The sequence below is a fragment of the Somniosus microcephalus genome, chromosome 32, assembly GCF_052327205.1.
Source record: "Somniosus microcephalus isolate GS21.2 chromosome 32, FLI_Smic_1.0, whole genome shotgun sequence".
Taxonomy (NCBI): Eukaryota; Metazoa; Chordata; class Chondrichthyes; order Squaliformes; family Somniosidae; genus Somniosus; species Somniosus microcephalus.
Genome location: NC_141018.1, coordinates 35559529 through 35575505, shown reverse-complemented (window position 1 = coordinate 35575505; position 15977 = coordinate 35559529). Strand labels below are relative to the sequence as shown.

The following is a 15977-nucleotide window of genomic DNA, read 5'->3' as shown; positions in this document are numbered from 1 at the left end:
TCTCCGCTCTCCCCCCTCTCCTCTTCCCCCCAGCATGTCCCCTCCCCTCCCCACGCCCCCCGCCGTCACCGGGGATGCTGTGCGTAGGTGGGTAAGTACAGTAACTGACCTCGGACTTCCCCAGCCGGTCCAGGTTGGAGATATCGAACACACTGCCCACGGCCGCGGTGTCCACTCCCCCCGTCCCGCGTTTCTGCAGACGCAGGTTCTCCAGCATTTTCGAGAAGCGAGCATCCTGAATCAGAAAAAATCATTTACACAACTGGTCGCTCCCGTCTAACAAAAGGCCGCCTGTTAAACTCCAACAATAGGCACTTCTCACCCTTTGGGCAAGAGATGAAGGAAGGGTAGGAGTCGGAATGGGCCGCTTTAGATCCGAGATTAAAGGCGTTTCGAAAAAGGAGAATGAGGTCTTTGTAGAACAGCTCGTGTTCAACACTCAACTCACAAATACAGTATGTTTCTCCCGCTGGTTAAGGTGGGGGCTGTTAGTGCTGAGAAATGGGCCATTAGGGGGGAGGGTTCCCAACTCTGGACATATTCCTGGGGGTTTCATCACATGACCGCCCCCCCCACACTCCCGTCATTGGTCGCTCGACACGTCCATCCTTGCCACGCCCACCTTCCCACGGCCAATCGGAGTGCGAACAGACTCTTCCAACCAAATGTAAACAAAGAACCAACTTTTATTTACCTCAAATTCTCTCCAGTATCAATCCCAACGTTGATCATTCCCTCAAGGACACTATGATACTGCTGAGCTGTGCAAGGGCTCAAGCGATTGTAGATAAGGCAGTGCCGTCAGTCGGGAACTGCACAGAAACAATTAATCTCCTTTATTCCAGCTAAACCCAGGTTATCCTGGGTCACAGCTGGTACTTGCCTGCTGACAGATGTTGGAAATTGTCTTACCAGAAAACCAGGGGTAATAATAAGGTGTGTGGCTGTGAGGGACCTTCCAATTCTCTTAGCTTTTGAGACACCGTTTTTTTCACCTGTGCATTTTGTATTCGCAACAGCAAGGGGCACTGATACTGGGCATCAAACACTCCCATTTCAGGAACTCCCAGAGCAGGTACAGCATGGGTTAGATACAGAGTGAAGCTCCCTCTACACTGTCCCATCAAACACTCCCAGGGCAGGTACAGCATGGGTTAGATACAGAGTAAAGCTCCCTCTACACTGTCCCATCAAACACTCCCAGGGCAGGTACAGCATGGGTTAGATACAGAGTAAAGCTCCCTCTACACTGTCCCATCAAACACGCCCAGGGCAGGTACGGCATGGGTTAGATACAGAGTACAGTTCCCTCTACACTGTCCCATCAAACACTCCCAGGGCAGGTACAGCACGGGTTAGATACAGAGTAAAGCTCCCTCTACACTGTCCCATCAAACACTCCCAGGGCAGGTACAGCACGGGTTAGATACAGAGTAAAGCTCCCTCTACACTGTCCCATCAAACACTCCCAGGGCAGGTACAGCACGGATTAGATACAGAGTAAAGCTCCCTCTACACTGTCCCATCAAACACTCCCAGGGCAGGTACAGCACGGGTTAGATACAGAGTAAAACTCCCTCTACACTGTCCCATCAAACACTCCCAGGGCAGGTACAGCACGGGTTAGATACAGAGTAAAGCTCCCTCTACACTGTCCCATCAAACACTCCCAGGGCAGGTACAGCACGGATTAGATACAGAGTAAAGCTCCCTCTACACTGTCCCATCAAACACTCCCAGGGCAGGTACAGCACGGGTTAGATACAGAGTAAAGCTCCCTCTACACTGTCCCATCAAACACTCCCAGGGCAGGTACAGCACGGGTTAGATACAGAGTAAAGCTCCCTCTACACTGTCCCATCAAACACTCCCAGGGCAGGTACAGCACGGGTTAGATACAGAGTAAAGCTCCCTCTACACTGTCCCATCAAACACTCCCAGGGCAGGTACAGCATGGGTTAGATACAGAGTAAAGCTCCCTCTACACTGTCCCATCAAACACTCCTAGGGCAGGTACAGCACGGGTTAGATACAGAGTAAAGCTCCCTCTACACTGTCCCATCAAACACTCCCAGGGCAGGTACAGCATGGGTTAGATAAAGAACTTTTTATGCCTTTGCACATTGCATGACACTGAAATAAATTGTATAGAGTGTTGATATCCATTACAGTCTATCTCCCATCACCCAGTGTAATGAAGCACAGCTAGTAAATATAATTGAAATGGTACCTTGCTGAGCATGGGTAGTTTGATGTGTACCCCAGCTCGGAGTCCAGTGCCCAGGTTCGATGGGCAGGTCAGAATGTAGCCAAGATTCTCGTTCCACATGAACTCCCAGCCTTTCTCAGCGATCAGTTTCTCAACCTAAAAGAAACATTGTTCATATCAAAGCTCAGCGTGTGTGAAGGACCCAAACATCTGACCTACATTCCCGGAGTTGGGAAGAGTAAAAGGACACAGATAAAATTTCATAGAATGTACAGAAACAGGCCATTCGGCCCAACGGGTCCGTGCCGGTGTTTATGCTCCACACCTCTTCATCTAAACCCATCAGCATATCCTTCTATTCCTTTCTCCCTCGTGTTTATCTTGCTTCTCCTTGAATGTATCGATACTATTGGTCTCAACCACTCCCTGTGGCAGCGAGTTCCACATTCTCACCACTCTCTGGGTAAAGAAGTTGAGCTCCAGTAAAATGTAGTAATAAGGTCCTAGATGGACAAGCATAAGTTTTCAACTCTGCTCAGTCAGTAGCATTCTCACCTCTGGGTCATAAGTTGTGGCTTCACACTCCCTATCAGGGGCTTGAGCTCCTAATCTAGGTGACAGTTCAGTGCTGTGCTGAGGGAGTGAATTGTCAGAGGTGCTCTCCTCTTGTCGTTTAGATAGATGGTAAAGATCCCATGGCACTAATGGATGATGAGCTTGGAATTCTCCCAGCTTCCTGGCCAACATTCCCCCTCAACCCAAACCACCAGCTGGTCATTCACCTCATGGTTGTGTTGGGGTTTTCCCAGATAGCAACCGCCCTTGAGCTTCAAAGTTCTACGTGAAACTCTTTGAGGAGTTTCTGAGAGATGTGATAAGGTGCTGTGTCAATACAAGACGTTCACCTAGAGGATAAAGATTTCCATTCAGTTGCTAGAGGTTGGTGGGCTTATTGAATGAGATCTGCTTCTCTTGTTATGTGACTTCGATTGTTGGGATATATCCTCTCGTGAGCAAAATGTTTAGGTCAATTGGAAGTTGATGTTGCCCAGTGGGTGAACCGTACACCAGAGACATTTCACTCAACAACACCTTGCATTTAAATAGCGCCTTTAACGTAGTATAACATCCCAAGGTGTTTCACAGGAGTGTTATCAGACAAAATTTGACACCGAGCCATATAAGGAGAAATTCGGGCAGAGGTAGGTTTTAAGGAGCATCTTAAAGGAGGAAAGAGAGGCGGAGAGGTTTAGGGGGGGAATTCCAGAGCTTAGGGCCCAGGCAGCTGAAGGCACGGCCGCCAATGTTGGAGCGATGGAAATCGGGGAGGCTCAAGAGGCCAGAATTGGAGGAGCGCAGAGATCTCGGTGCGGGGGGGGGGGGGGGAGGTGGGGGTTGTAGGCAATGTCACTTTTAATTATTTTTTGGGCGCATGGCTGCACATCTTAAAGGGAACATTGGTTGTGGGGCTGGAGGAGGTTACAGAGATAGGGAGGGGCGAGGGGCCATGGAAGGATTTGAAAACAAGGATGAGAATTTTGAAATCGAGGCGTTGCCAGACCGGGAGCCAGTGTTGGTCAGCGAGCACAGGGGGTGATGGGTGAACGGGACTCGGTGCGAGTTAGGACACGGGGAGTTTTGGATGAGCTCAAGTTTATGGAGGGTGGAAGATCAGGCAGGAGAGCGTTGGAATAGTCGAGTTTGGAGCTAACAAAGGCATGGATGAACTGTCACTTTGAGAGATACCAGAGGGTTGTCCAGTACCTGTGGAACAATACCCCAGTACGAGTCAGCACCTTCTGCACACAGCAGGAGTAAACTGAAGGGACAATTACTCTGAAATGATGTTTGGGACTTTTTCGCCATAAGGGCCGCTGGCTGCAGAATTCATTACAAAACACCCTCGGTGAACTGGAACTTCTCCAGGCACCACTCAGTGTCTGCTGCCGCTTGCTGTCATCTTGCAGGGTTTAAGAAACCAGGTGATGGAAAGGTCAATGTTGCAAAAAGCCAAGATTGATGGCAGGCACCACAACAAGAGTTTGCGTTGGCGGGGAAACTGCAGTGAATAGAGCTCTGTTCAACTGAGCAAATCCCACACAGCCGGTTTTGGTGCAGTAATCTAGTTCCTATTTAAATTCAAGGGAGGTTGTGGAAAGTGAAATGCGCTGCGGTCTTTAGTGAGACATCCAAACGCCAGGATTAACTGGAAAGCTGAACAATTCTGAGCTAAATTGAAGGAGCGGGGCGGAAACCTGAAATTTAAAGAGGGCGTGACGGAAACAAAGGGCAGTGTCTGAAAGTAAAGAGGAGGGGATCTATCCAGGGGAAACCCTTCACCAGAACGGCGAACGTTTCTTCCCGAAACACTTTAGAATAGAACCACAGGGGGAAAAATTCAGTTGGTTTGCGCCTCCCATTAGCGCCTTAAGAGGGCGCTAATGGGACACAAAGCAACGAGCGCCCGGGCGCGGCGATGTTTGCGCAACTCGCGAAATTGACCAGACATTTTGCGGCGGCGCTAAACACTACCGCCACGATCCCCTGCGCCGGCAGATCATGACGTCAGTCGAGTGCGCAATGCCTCGGACCGGATATTGAGTGGCGCCCCCTGCCTTACTGCCTGCCGCTAGCAACGACAGGTTGAGGGGAGCGTTTTGCAGTCAGGAAGGGACTGGGGGAGCGCTATTTAAAGGCGGCCGCTTCCTGCCTTTTTTTGTTGGTGACATTTTTGCACCACGCAGTCTGAGAGGGAGAGAGAGGGAGAGAGAGAGAGAGAGAGAGAGAGAGAGAGACTGACTTCTGGAGAGATTCAACGCTGTGTGAAGGAGTTTTGGGGACTGAGCAACACTTTGCAGGTTGGTTTTGATTTGCCCTTCCTTGTATCGATTTAGAAGAGACTGTGGGGGCTGCACTCTGAGCTCTTTCCCTGGGTCTCTCCATTGTTCTTTCCAGCAGATTTGATGTACAGGTCTCTCCAGGCCGAGATTCAAGGCTGTAATGAGCAGGGTGTGGCTGGAGAGCAAGGTCGACCCTCCCCTTTAAGAACTGGCCGGTGCCAGTGTGTCTGTGTTCCATTGCTGACTGACATCACATGAGATTCACCCGCGCTCTGAGGTAGCGTCTCGCTCCTCGGCCTTTGCGCCTTAAGACAGGTGTGAAGCGCCTGATTTAGCGCTCCAATCACCTCCAGGGGCGATAGAAGCCAAGTTTGCAGTCGGAGGCGATAATTAGCGCCAGGCGCTAAACTTTGCGCCCGGCCAATAATTGCGCCCCAAATGGGGCAATACTGAATTTCTCCCCCATGGAATCTTAAAGCACTGAAGGAGGCCATTCAGCCCATTGTGCCTGTGCCGGCTCTTTGAAAGAGCTCTCCAATTAGTCCCACTCCCCGCTGCTCTTTCTCCCAGAGCCCTGCACATTCTCTCCTTCAAGTATTTCTCCAATTCCCTTTTGAAAGTTACTATTGAATCTGCTTCCACCGCCCTTTCAGGCAGCGCGTTCCAGATCACAACAACTCGCTGCGTAAAAACATTCTCCTCATCTCCTCCTCTGATTCTTTTGTCAATTATCTTAAATTCGTGTCCTCTGGTTACCGACCCTCCTGCCACTGGAAACAGTTTCTACCTCTCTACTCTATCAAAATTGGATATATTCTTGAAGGGGAAAAACGTGCAGGGCTCTGAGGGAGAGAGCAGGGGGAGTGGGATTAATTGGAGAGCTCTTTCAAAGAGCCGGCACAGGCACGATGGGCCGAATGGCCTCCTTCTGTGCTTTAAGATTCTATGACAGTGGAGAGGGGATCCTGGTGGATTGGCTCGATAGCAAAATACTGCAGATGCTGGAAATCCGAAATAACAACACAAAATGCTGGAAAAACTCAGCAGGCCAGGCAACATCCGTGGAGAGAAATTAGAGTCAACGTTTCAGGTCAAAACCCTTTATCAATCCTGGTGGATTGGTTGTTGCTTGGAATCTAGTTTACCTCTTTGAGGCCACGACAGAATTTCTCAAAGACCCTCTTCATGTTGCCACCCTTCTCCATGGAGATGACCCGAGTGTGGTCCTCCTCGTTCACCCAGATTAGGAAAGTCTTCTCATTGTTGTGCCTGTAGAGCAGGAGGGAACAGAGCACTTTAGGTAGTTAAAAAAAATAGACTCTACTTTAGGTGCATTTATACCTAGAAACACTCACTAACACAACATCACCTTGGTGCACCATCTTGTCCTTGCGGGCCTACATTGCTTCCAGGTCCCCCAATGTCTCAAATTTAGATTTATCATCCTCGTGTTTAAATTTCTTCATGACCTCACCTCTTCCCTATCTCCACAATCTCCTCCAGCCCTACAAATACCCCCCCGCCAAATCTCCGTTCCTTTGACTCTGACGTGGCGCATTTCCCCCCCTCCCTTCACCCCGCCATTGGCGACCCTGACTTCAGCCACTTAGGCCCCAAGCTCTGGAATTCCCTCCCATCACCCCTAAACCTCTCCGCCTCTCCACCTCTCTCTCCTCCTTTAAGCATCTTCTTAAAACCCACCTCTTTGATCAAGCTTTTAGTCACCCCTCCTCACATCTCTTTCTTTGGTTGGAGATCCATATTTACTTGATGACGTCTCTGTAAAGTGCCTTGAGGCATTTTTCTATGATAAAGATGCTATATAAAAACTAACTGTTGCTGAATGGAGAAGGTAACTCATAGGGCAGGATTTTCATTGCGCCATGGAAGCGGGATTGGAGGCGTGTGGGGGGTTAAAATCTCAAAATCGGGGGGCACGAACCCATCCCGCCCCGAACCCGCCTCCATGCCAGTTTCAAAGGAGGCGGGTACCCGACCTGTGCTGGGAGCCGCCTCCCCGAGGCGGGAAGGGGATTAGTGCCAATTAACTGCCTGTTAACAGGTAGTTAACAGGCAGTTTTTAGCCTCATCCCTATTTTTATTGCTGAAGTGTGGGATTCCCGACGGCTCCAAACCACGCCAAGTTAGCGAGGCGGACCGTCGGGCTGAAGGGCTTGGAGTGTTCGAGATGTCCGGTGTTAGGTGAGTGATGGGTGCATGAGTGTAGAGGTAAGTGTGTTTGGTGTGTGTAAAGTGTTTAAAGACGTTTTACTTACCTTTACAGCCTTCCTTCCTTTAGGTCTCGGGAGTCCCTCATCTCACCGGCACAGAAAGCAGAATGGCCGCCAGCTGTCAAAAGTTGCAGCCTCTGCTTTCTGTTCTGGAGAGATCTCTAAATCAGCCTGAGAGGAAGGAATTAACTTGGAGTACAGATTGTCAGTGTTTGACAGCTTCAAACAGCTGTCAAACGCTGATATTTCATCTGTCAAAAGCTTTTGACAGATGAAATGTCAATCTGTGACGTCGCCTGTTGCCGGGTGGCCCTTAATTGGCCTGCTGAGCCCACTGGGCGGGTTCAACAAGGTCAATCAAGGGAAATTCGCGTGGGTTGGCCACAACTCGATGGAGGTGGGACTACAACCCCAAAAGTTGTAGACCCGCCTCCTACACGCTTCCTCAATGAAAATCCAGCCCATAGAATCTTACAGCACAGAAGGAGGCCATTCGGCCCATCACACCTGTGCTGGCTCTTTGACAGAGCGATCCAATTAGTCCCACTCCCCCCTGCTCTTTCCCCACAGCCCTGTATTTTTTTTTCCTTTTCAACTAATTATCCAATTCCCTTTTGAAAGTTACTATTGAATCTGCTCCCACCGCCCTTTCAGGCAGCGCATTCCAGATCACAACAACTCGCTGCGTAAAAAAATTAAAATTCTCCTCATCTCCCCTCCCCCCCCCCCCCCCCCCCCGTGGTTGTTTTGCCAATTATCTGGAATATTACTTTAAATTAATGGGTGAGAGCAGGACAGAAGGTTCTAAACTGATAGGAGGTAAATCTAAGATTGATTTCAGAGGAGATTGACCAGGATGTTGCCCCCAGGACTGGGGAATTTTAGCTACGAGGAAAGATTGGACAGGCTGGGGTTGTTTTCTTTGGAACAGAGGAGGCTGAGGGGAGATTTAATTGAGGTGTATAAAATTATGAGGGGCCTGGATAGGAAGGACCTATTTCCCTTAGCAGAGAGGTCAATAACCAGGGGGCAGAGATTTAAAGTAATTGGTAGAAGGATTAGAGGGGAGTTGAGGAGAACTTTCTTCACCCAGAGGGCGGTGGGGGTCTGGAACTCACTGCCTGAAAGGGTGGGAGAGGCAGAAACCCTCATCACATTTAAAAAGTACTTGGATATGTACTTGAAGTGCCGTAACCTACAGGGCTACGGACCAAGAGCTGGAAAGTGGGATTAGGCGGGAGAGCTCTTTGTCAGCCGGCACGGACACGATGGGCCGAGTGGCCTCCTCCTGTGCTGTAAACTTCTATGATTCTATCAAGAAATTCTTCACACACAGTGACCAATGCATGGAACAGACTCCCAGGTAGAATAACGGTGAAAACCCTGGAATTATTTAAGAAACAAATGGATGCTGCAGTAGTGGGGGAGGGATAGTAGGGCCTTTCTCGATGAATGAATTAAGAGGGGCCGAATGGCCTTTCTCATCCACAATTATCATTAAATGCCAGCCTGCTTTCTCTCTGCAGCTGCTCGCTGACCTGTGTTTCCTATTGTTTGCAATACCCAGTCTGATTGGTTTGGCTTTGGGCCGGTGTGCATGCTGCAGCCTGGCTTCTTCAATATATAAAGATATAAATCAAACAGTCTCCACTCCACCAGGCTGATACTGAGCCCCGCTAATCCACTGAGAGAATCGACGGTTCGGGGAATTCAAGTCCTGCTACAGTCCAGGCTTGCCCTGTATAGTTTTATTGTTGTTTTTTTTATTCGTTTATGGGATGTGGGCGTCGCTGGCAAGGCCGGCATTTATTGCCCATCCTTAATCGCCCTCGAGAAGGTGGTGGTGAGCCGCCTTCTTGAACCGCTGCAGTCCGTGTGGTGAAGGTGCTCCCACAGTGCTGTTAGGGAGGGAGTTCCAGGATTTTGACCCAGCGACGATGAAGGATCGGCCGATAAATTTCCAAGTCAGGATGGTGTGTGTCTTGGAGGGGAACTTGGAGGTGGTGGTGTTCCCATGCGCCTGCTGCCCTTGTCCTTCTAGGTGGAAGAGGTCGCGGGTTTGGGAGGTGCTGCCGAAGAAGCCTTGGCGAGTTGCTGCAGTGCATCTTGTAGATGGTACACACTGCAGCCATGGTGCGCCGGTGGTGGAGGGAGTGAATGTTTAAGGTGGTGGATGGGGTGCCAATCAAGCGGGCTGCTTTGTCCTGGATGGTGTCGAGCTTCTTGAGTGTTGTTGGAGCTGCACTCATCCAGGCAAGTGGAGAGTATTCCATCACACTCCTGACTTGTGCCTTTTAGATGGTGGAAAGGCTTTGGGGAGTCAGGAGGTGAGACACTTGCCACAGAATACCCAGCCTCTGACCTGCTCTTGTTGCCACAGTATTTATGTGGCTGGTCCAGTTAAGTTTCTGGTTAATGGTGACCCCCAGGATGTTGATGGTGGGGGATTCGGTGATGGTAATGCCGTTGAATGTCAAGGGGCGATGGTTAGACTTTCGCTTGTTGGAGATGGACATTGCCTGGCACTTGTGTGGCGCGACTAATACAGCGAATGTTCTGCTGTCTGTTGTCAAGTTGCCTTGTAACTATAGCAACTGGGACCAGCGATTATGCGAATGTATAAAGTCAGATTCGGGAGCTCTGATGTGAGATTTAAAACAGATATTCAGTCGAATCACCATTCACTCACAGTTGTGCCCCATAACACAATTTCAAATTAAAATTTTGTGTGTTTCTGTGCAGATTTCTAGAGTACATTGGTGAGGATAATACAGGGCCCCCATTCCACAGCGTCTCTATCCCTGAGCCCCCATTCCACAGTCTCCCTCTCTCCCCGAGTCCTCATTCCCCAGGCCCTCTCTCCCCCGAGCCCCCATTTCCAGTCTCCCTCTCGCCCCAAGTCCTCATTCCCCAGTCCCGCTCTCCGAGTCCCCATTTCCAGTCTCTCCCTCCCCCGAGTCCCCATTGCCCAGTCTCTCTCCCACCTCCCGAGCCCCCATTCCCCAGTCTCTCTCTCCCCCGAGCCCCCATTCCCCAGTCTCTCCCTCGCCCCCATTCCCCAGTCTCCCCGAGTCCCCATTCCCCAGTCTCTCTCTCTCCCCGAGTCCCCAGTCTCTCTCTCTCCCCTCGAGTCCCCATTCCCCAGTCTCTCTCTCTCCCCCGAGCCCCCATTCCCCAGTCTCTCTCTCTCTCCCCTCGAGTCCCCATTCCCCAGTCTCTCTCTCTCTCCCCTCGAGTCCCCATTCCCCAGTCTCTCTCTCTCCCCTCGAGTCCCCATTCCCCAGTCTCTCTCTCCCCTCGAGTCCCCATTCCCCAGTCTCTCTCTCTCCCCTCGAGTCCCCATTCCCCAGTCTCTCTCTCCCCCGAGCCCCCATTCCCCAGTCTCTCTCTCCCCCGAGCCCCCATTCCCAAGTCTCCCTCTCTCTCCCTGAGTCCCCATTCCCCAGTCCCGCTCTCTCCCCCCCCCGAGCTCCCATTCCCCAGTCTCTCTCTCTCCCCCGAGCCCCATTCCCCAGTCTCTCTCTCTCCCCGAGCCCCCATTCCCCAGTCTCTCTCTCTCTCTCCCCCGAGCCCCATTCCCCAGTCTCTCTCTCCCACAAGCCCCCATTCCCGAGACTCCATCTCCCACAAGCCCCCATTCCCCAGTCTTTCTCCCCCCCCGCCCCAGGTGCCTGCACCAATCAGCAGCCAGTGACAAGCTCCGCGGAAAAGGCAGGAAATTATTCTGTTTAAAATTGAAAATTCCTCACCGTGTAGAAACTGAAACAGATTTTTGTATTAAGGGATATGGAGTTAGGTCACAGATCAGTCATGATCTCTTGGCAGAACAGACTTGAGGGGCTGAATGGCCTCCTGCTGTTCCTATGTTCGTCGCTCCCATTTCTCTTCTAACTCAATCGTTCCCAGGATCTCAAACCTGTAGAACTCCTCACCTCCCTCAGTTTTCCCTTTCTCCCACAACCCAAGCTTGGTGTCACAATTTATTTTGTCAATTTCTGCTACATTTTTTCAACCTTGCTGGCCTCCTTGACGCTTTTAGATGAAAAACTCTCTGGTCCTGAGTGGGAGTGAGTGTATCGACTCCATCACTGGGATTAAACAGTGTTAGCTGACCTACATTGGCTCCCGGTTAAGCAGCGCCTCGATTTCAAAATTCTCAACCTTGTTTTCAAATCCCTCCATGGCCTCGCCCCTTCCTATCTCTGTAATCTCCTTCAGCCCCACAACCCCCCAAAGATGTGCGGGTTAGGTTGATTGGCTATGATAAATTGACCCTTAGTGTTAGGGGGATTAAATACATGGGGTTACGGGGATAGGGTGGGATATGTGTTGGTGTAGGGGTTACGGGGATCGGGTGGGATATGCGTCGGTGCAGGCTCGATGGGCCGAAATGGCCTCTATCTGCACTGTGGGGTTTCTGTGATTCTGTGATTCTGTGATATCTGCACTCCTCTAATTCTGGCCTCTTGAGCATCCCTGATTAGAAACATAGAAGATAGGAGCAGGAGTAGGCCGTTCGGCCCCTCGAGCCTGCTCCGCCATTCAATGCGATCATGGCTGATCATCCAATTTCAGTACCCGGCCCCTGCTTTCTCCCCATATCCCTTGATCCCTTTAGCCTTAAGAAATATATCCAACTCCTTCTTGAATATATTTAATGAATTGGCCTCTACTGCCTTCTGTGGTAGAGAATTCCACAGGTTCACCACTCTCTGGGTGAAGAAATTCCTCCTCATTTCTGTCCTAAATGGCTTACCCCTTATCCTTAGACTGTGACCCCTGGTTCTGGACTCCCTGACCATCGGGAACATCCTTCCTGCATCTAGTCTGTCCAGTCCTGTCAGAATTTTATAAGTTTCAATAAGATCCCCTCTCATTCTTCTAAACTCCAGCGAGTATAAGCCTAATCGACCCAATCTCTCCTCATACGTCATTCCTGCCATCCCAGGTATCAGCCTGGTGAATCTTCACTGAACTCCTTCCATGGCAAGAACATCCTTCCTCAGATAAGGCGACCAAAACTGCACACAATACTCAAGATGTGGTCTCACCAAGGCCCTGTACAACTGCAGCAAGACATCCTTGTTCCTGTACTCAATTATAATCGCTCCACCATTGGTGGCCGTGCCTTCTGTTGCCTGGGCCCTAAGCGCTGGAATTCCCTCCCTAAACCTCACTACCTTCTCTCTCCTCCTTTAAGACGCTCCTTAAAACCCACCTCTTTGACCAAGCTTTTGGTCACCTGCCCTAATTTCTCCTTATGTGGCTCGGTGTCAAATTTTTTTGTCTTAAAATACTCCTGTGCAGCGCCTTGGGACGTTATACTACGTTAAAGGCGCTATATAAATACAAGTCGTTGTTGTTGTTGTAGATCTGGCTCCTTGTGCAATTGGCCGTATTTGTAAACTGACATTCTCTTCGCCAACGGCGACCCTGACTTCAGTGATATACGAGAGATACCCACCAGAAGAAATAGGCTCAACAGAAGACTCCACTGGGAGACCTGGCCCAACAGCTTTACTTTCTAGCCAGTGGAGGAGGACATTCATCCCCTCGAGCCCGTTCCGCCATTCAATTAGATCCTGGCTGATCTCTATCTTAACTCCAGCTTACCCGCCTTGGTTCCGTAACCCTTAATACCCTTGTCTAACAAAAATCTTTCGATCTCAGTTTTGAAATTTTCAATCGACTCCCCCCCCGGCCTCGACAGCTTACGCGGGCGGGGTAGTTCCAGATTTCCACTGCCCTTTGTGTGAAGAAGTGCTTCCTGACATCACCCCTGAACGGCCCAGGCTTTCTGGAGGCCCAGGGCAGCCCTTCTGACCGCGAGTGGGACATGAGGACGGGACAGTCGCACCGGTGGACTTACCAGATCCCACGGGCATCAGGCCAATCCCTGGCCATCCCTGAGGAAGTCAGCAAAGGTGACACTGGCTTGTCAAACAAGAAGTGAGCCTACGGAAAGAAATGGTTATAATCATTAAACCTGTTTACTCGCAGGACCAAGTAATGTTAGAAACTAAACTATTGACAGACGGAAGCCGATGTCAGTCGTGGCACAGTGGTAGCCCTCTTGCATTGGAGTCAGCAACAACTTATATTTATATAACACCTTTAACATTGTAAAACATCCCAGGGTACTTCACAGGAGCGTTACCAAAAAATAAATTGGACACCGAGCCAGATGGGGAGATGTTAGGGCAGGAGACCAAAAGCTTGGACGAAGAGGTAGGTTTTAAGGAGAGTCTTAAAGGAAGAAAGAGAGGCGAAGAGGTTTAGGGACGGAATTCCAGAGCTTAGCGCATTGGCAGCTGAAGGCACGGCCGCCAATGGTGGAGCGATTAAAAATGGGGATGTTCAAAAGTCCACAATAGTCAGAAGGTTGTTCATTCAAGCCCCACTCCAGAGACTTCAGATTGCAATTTAGACTTTCCCGTCAAACCCTCCCAGGGCAGGTACAGCATGGGGTTAGATACAGAGTAAAGCTCCCTCTACACTGTCCCATCAAACACTCCCAGGGCAGGTACAGCATGGGGTTAGATACAGAGTAAAGCTCCCTCTACACTGTCCCATCAAACACTCCCAGGGCAGGTACAGCACGGGTTAGATACAGAGTAAAGCTCCCTCTACACTGTCCCATCAAACACTCCCAGGGCAGGTACAGCACGGGTTAGATACAGAGTAAAGCTTCCTCTACACTGTCCCATCAAACACTCCCAGGGCAGGTACAGCACGGGTTAGATACAGAGTGAAGCTCCCTCTACACTGTCCCATCAAACACTCCCAGGGCAGGTACAGCACGGGTTAGATACAGAGTAAAGCTCCCTCTGCACTGTCCCATCAAACACTCCCAGGGCAGGTACAGCATGGGGTTAGATACAGAGTAAAGCTTCCTCTACACTGTCCCATCAAACACTCCCAGGGCAGGTACAGCACGGGTTAGATACAGAGTAAAGCTCCCTCTGCACTGTCCCATCAAACACTCCCAGGGCAGGTACAGCACGGGTTAGATACAGAGTAAAGCTCCCTCTACACTGTCCCATCAAACACTCCCAGGGCAGGTACAGCACGGGTTAGATACAGAGAAAAGCTCCCTCTATACTGTCCCATCAAACACTCCCAGGACATAGAATGAGGGGCAGTAATTGTGAGCTCTTGCCTATTAGACTTCCCAAAGTCTTTCAAAGTTGAAGCCTTTACAGACACAGGAATCTTTCCTCCCGGAATCTGTCTGAATTTGACCCAGATGGGAAATGCAGTTGTCCAGCCCACTGCACCAGCCAGTCCCCTATAATTAAGCTTAAGTGCGAGTTCGATGTCTTACGTCAATGAGTTGCTGCTGCTCCTTGTCGGTCATACTGGACAGACTGTAGTATTTTCCGGCGAGGTCCCCTTTTAAGCCGGCCAGTGCTTCGACAGTCACCTTCTCCACCTCTCTCCTCTCAGCCCGAGTGCAGGCAGGAGGCATACTGAGCCCACGGATGCTGCGACCGGTCCTCACACGTGAGGAGAGAACATAATTCTCATCAAACTGTGCATTTCTAATCTGAAAAAAGAACACAGAGAATTAATTCAGCGTTTGTGCTTGGCTGAGTCAGTTTGTGGATGAAGTGTCCCTCACAGTCCTGGACTGGATCCTCACAAAGCCTCTTGGAAGTGGCACTAAACTCATGGCGGTAAATCCTGACTCTGTGTGATAGTAAAACAGGTGAGTCGGCAGCCCGTTTTACACCTCTCCCGAGTTTTATTTCCATTGGCCACTCATTTAATCTCCTCCCACAGCCCATGTACACTCTCCCCTATCACAGACTCTACCCACCCATTTAATCTCCTCCCACAGCCCGTGTACACTCTCCCCTATCATCGACTCTACCCACCCATTTAATCTCCTCCCACAGCCCGTGTACACTCTCCCCTATCACGGACTCTACCCACCCATTTAATCTCCTCCCACAGCCCATGTACACTCTCCCCTATCATGGACTCTACCCACCCATTTAATCTCCTCCCACAGCCCGTGTACACTCTCCCCAATCATGGACTCTACTCACCCATTTAATCTCCTCCCACAGCCCGTGTACACTCTCCCCTATCATGGACTCTACCCACCCATTTAATCTCCTCCCACAGCCCATGTACACTCTCCCCTATCATAGACTCTACCCACCCATTTAATCTCCTGCGAGAATGCTCTTTTTAAATACTCATGCAGCCTCACATCTCCACTATTGAATTTTGACCTGACCCCTAACCTCCAGCAGCACAGGAACCATTGAGTCTCATAAAATGCTCAATCATTTAAAGCCCCAGGTGGGCAGATGAAACGCTTCAAGGACACCCTCCAAGCCTCCTTGGAAAAGTGTAACATCCCCATCGACACCTGGGAATCCCTGGCCCAAGACTGCACAAAGTGGAGGAGAAGCATCCGGGAAGGCGCCGAACACCTCGAGTCTCTTCGCCGGGAGCAAGCGGAAGCCAAGCGTAGGCAGCGCAAGGAGCGCACGTCAACCCAAGCACCCCACCCACCCGCCCCTTCAACCACCATCTGCCCCACCTGTGACAGAAACTGCAGGTCCCGCATTGGACTCATCAGTCACCTGAGAACTCATTTTAAATGTGGAAGCAAGTCATCCTCGGTTCCGAGGGGCTGCCTAAGAAGAAGAAGAATCATCTCAGTCTGTACCTATCCCTATAACT

At 50.4% G+C, this 15977-nt stretch overlaps 1 protein-coding gene across 2 annotated transcripts in view; it reads right to left on the bottom strand.

The window, feature by feature from the left end:
- The window catches only part of LOC147097415 (creatine kinase U-type, mitochondrial-like), a 35573-nt gene that overhangs the window by 569 nt on the left and 19027 nt on the right, over positions 1-15977 (bottom strand). For both annotated transcript variants that reach the window (XM_085972378.1, XM_085972377.1), the window contains exons 5-9: positions 14605-14826; positions 13150-13235; positions 6195-6318; positions 2231-2365; positions 110-235 (exon numbers count right to left, since the gene is read on the bottom strand). In XM_085972378.1, coding sequence (XP_085828504.1) covers positions 110-235; positions 2231-2365; positions 6195-6318; positions 13150-13235; positions 14605-14826 — 693 coding nt within the window. The remainder of the gene's footprint in view (positions 1-109; positions 236-2230; positions 2366-6194; positions 6319-13149; positions 13236-14604; positions 14827-15977) is intronic.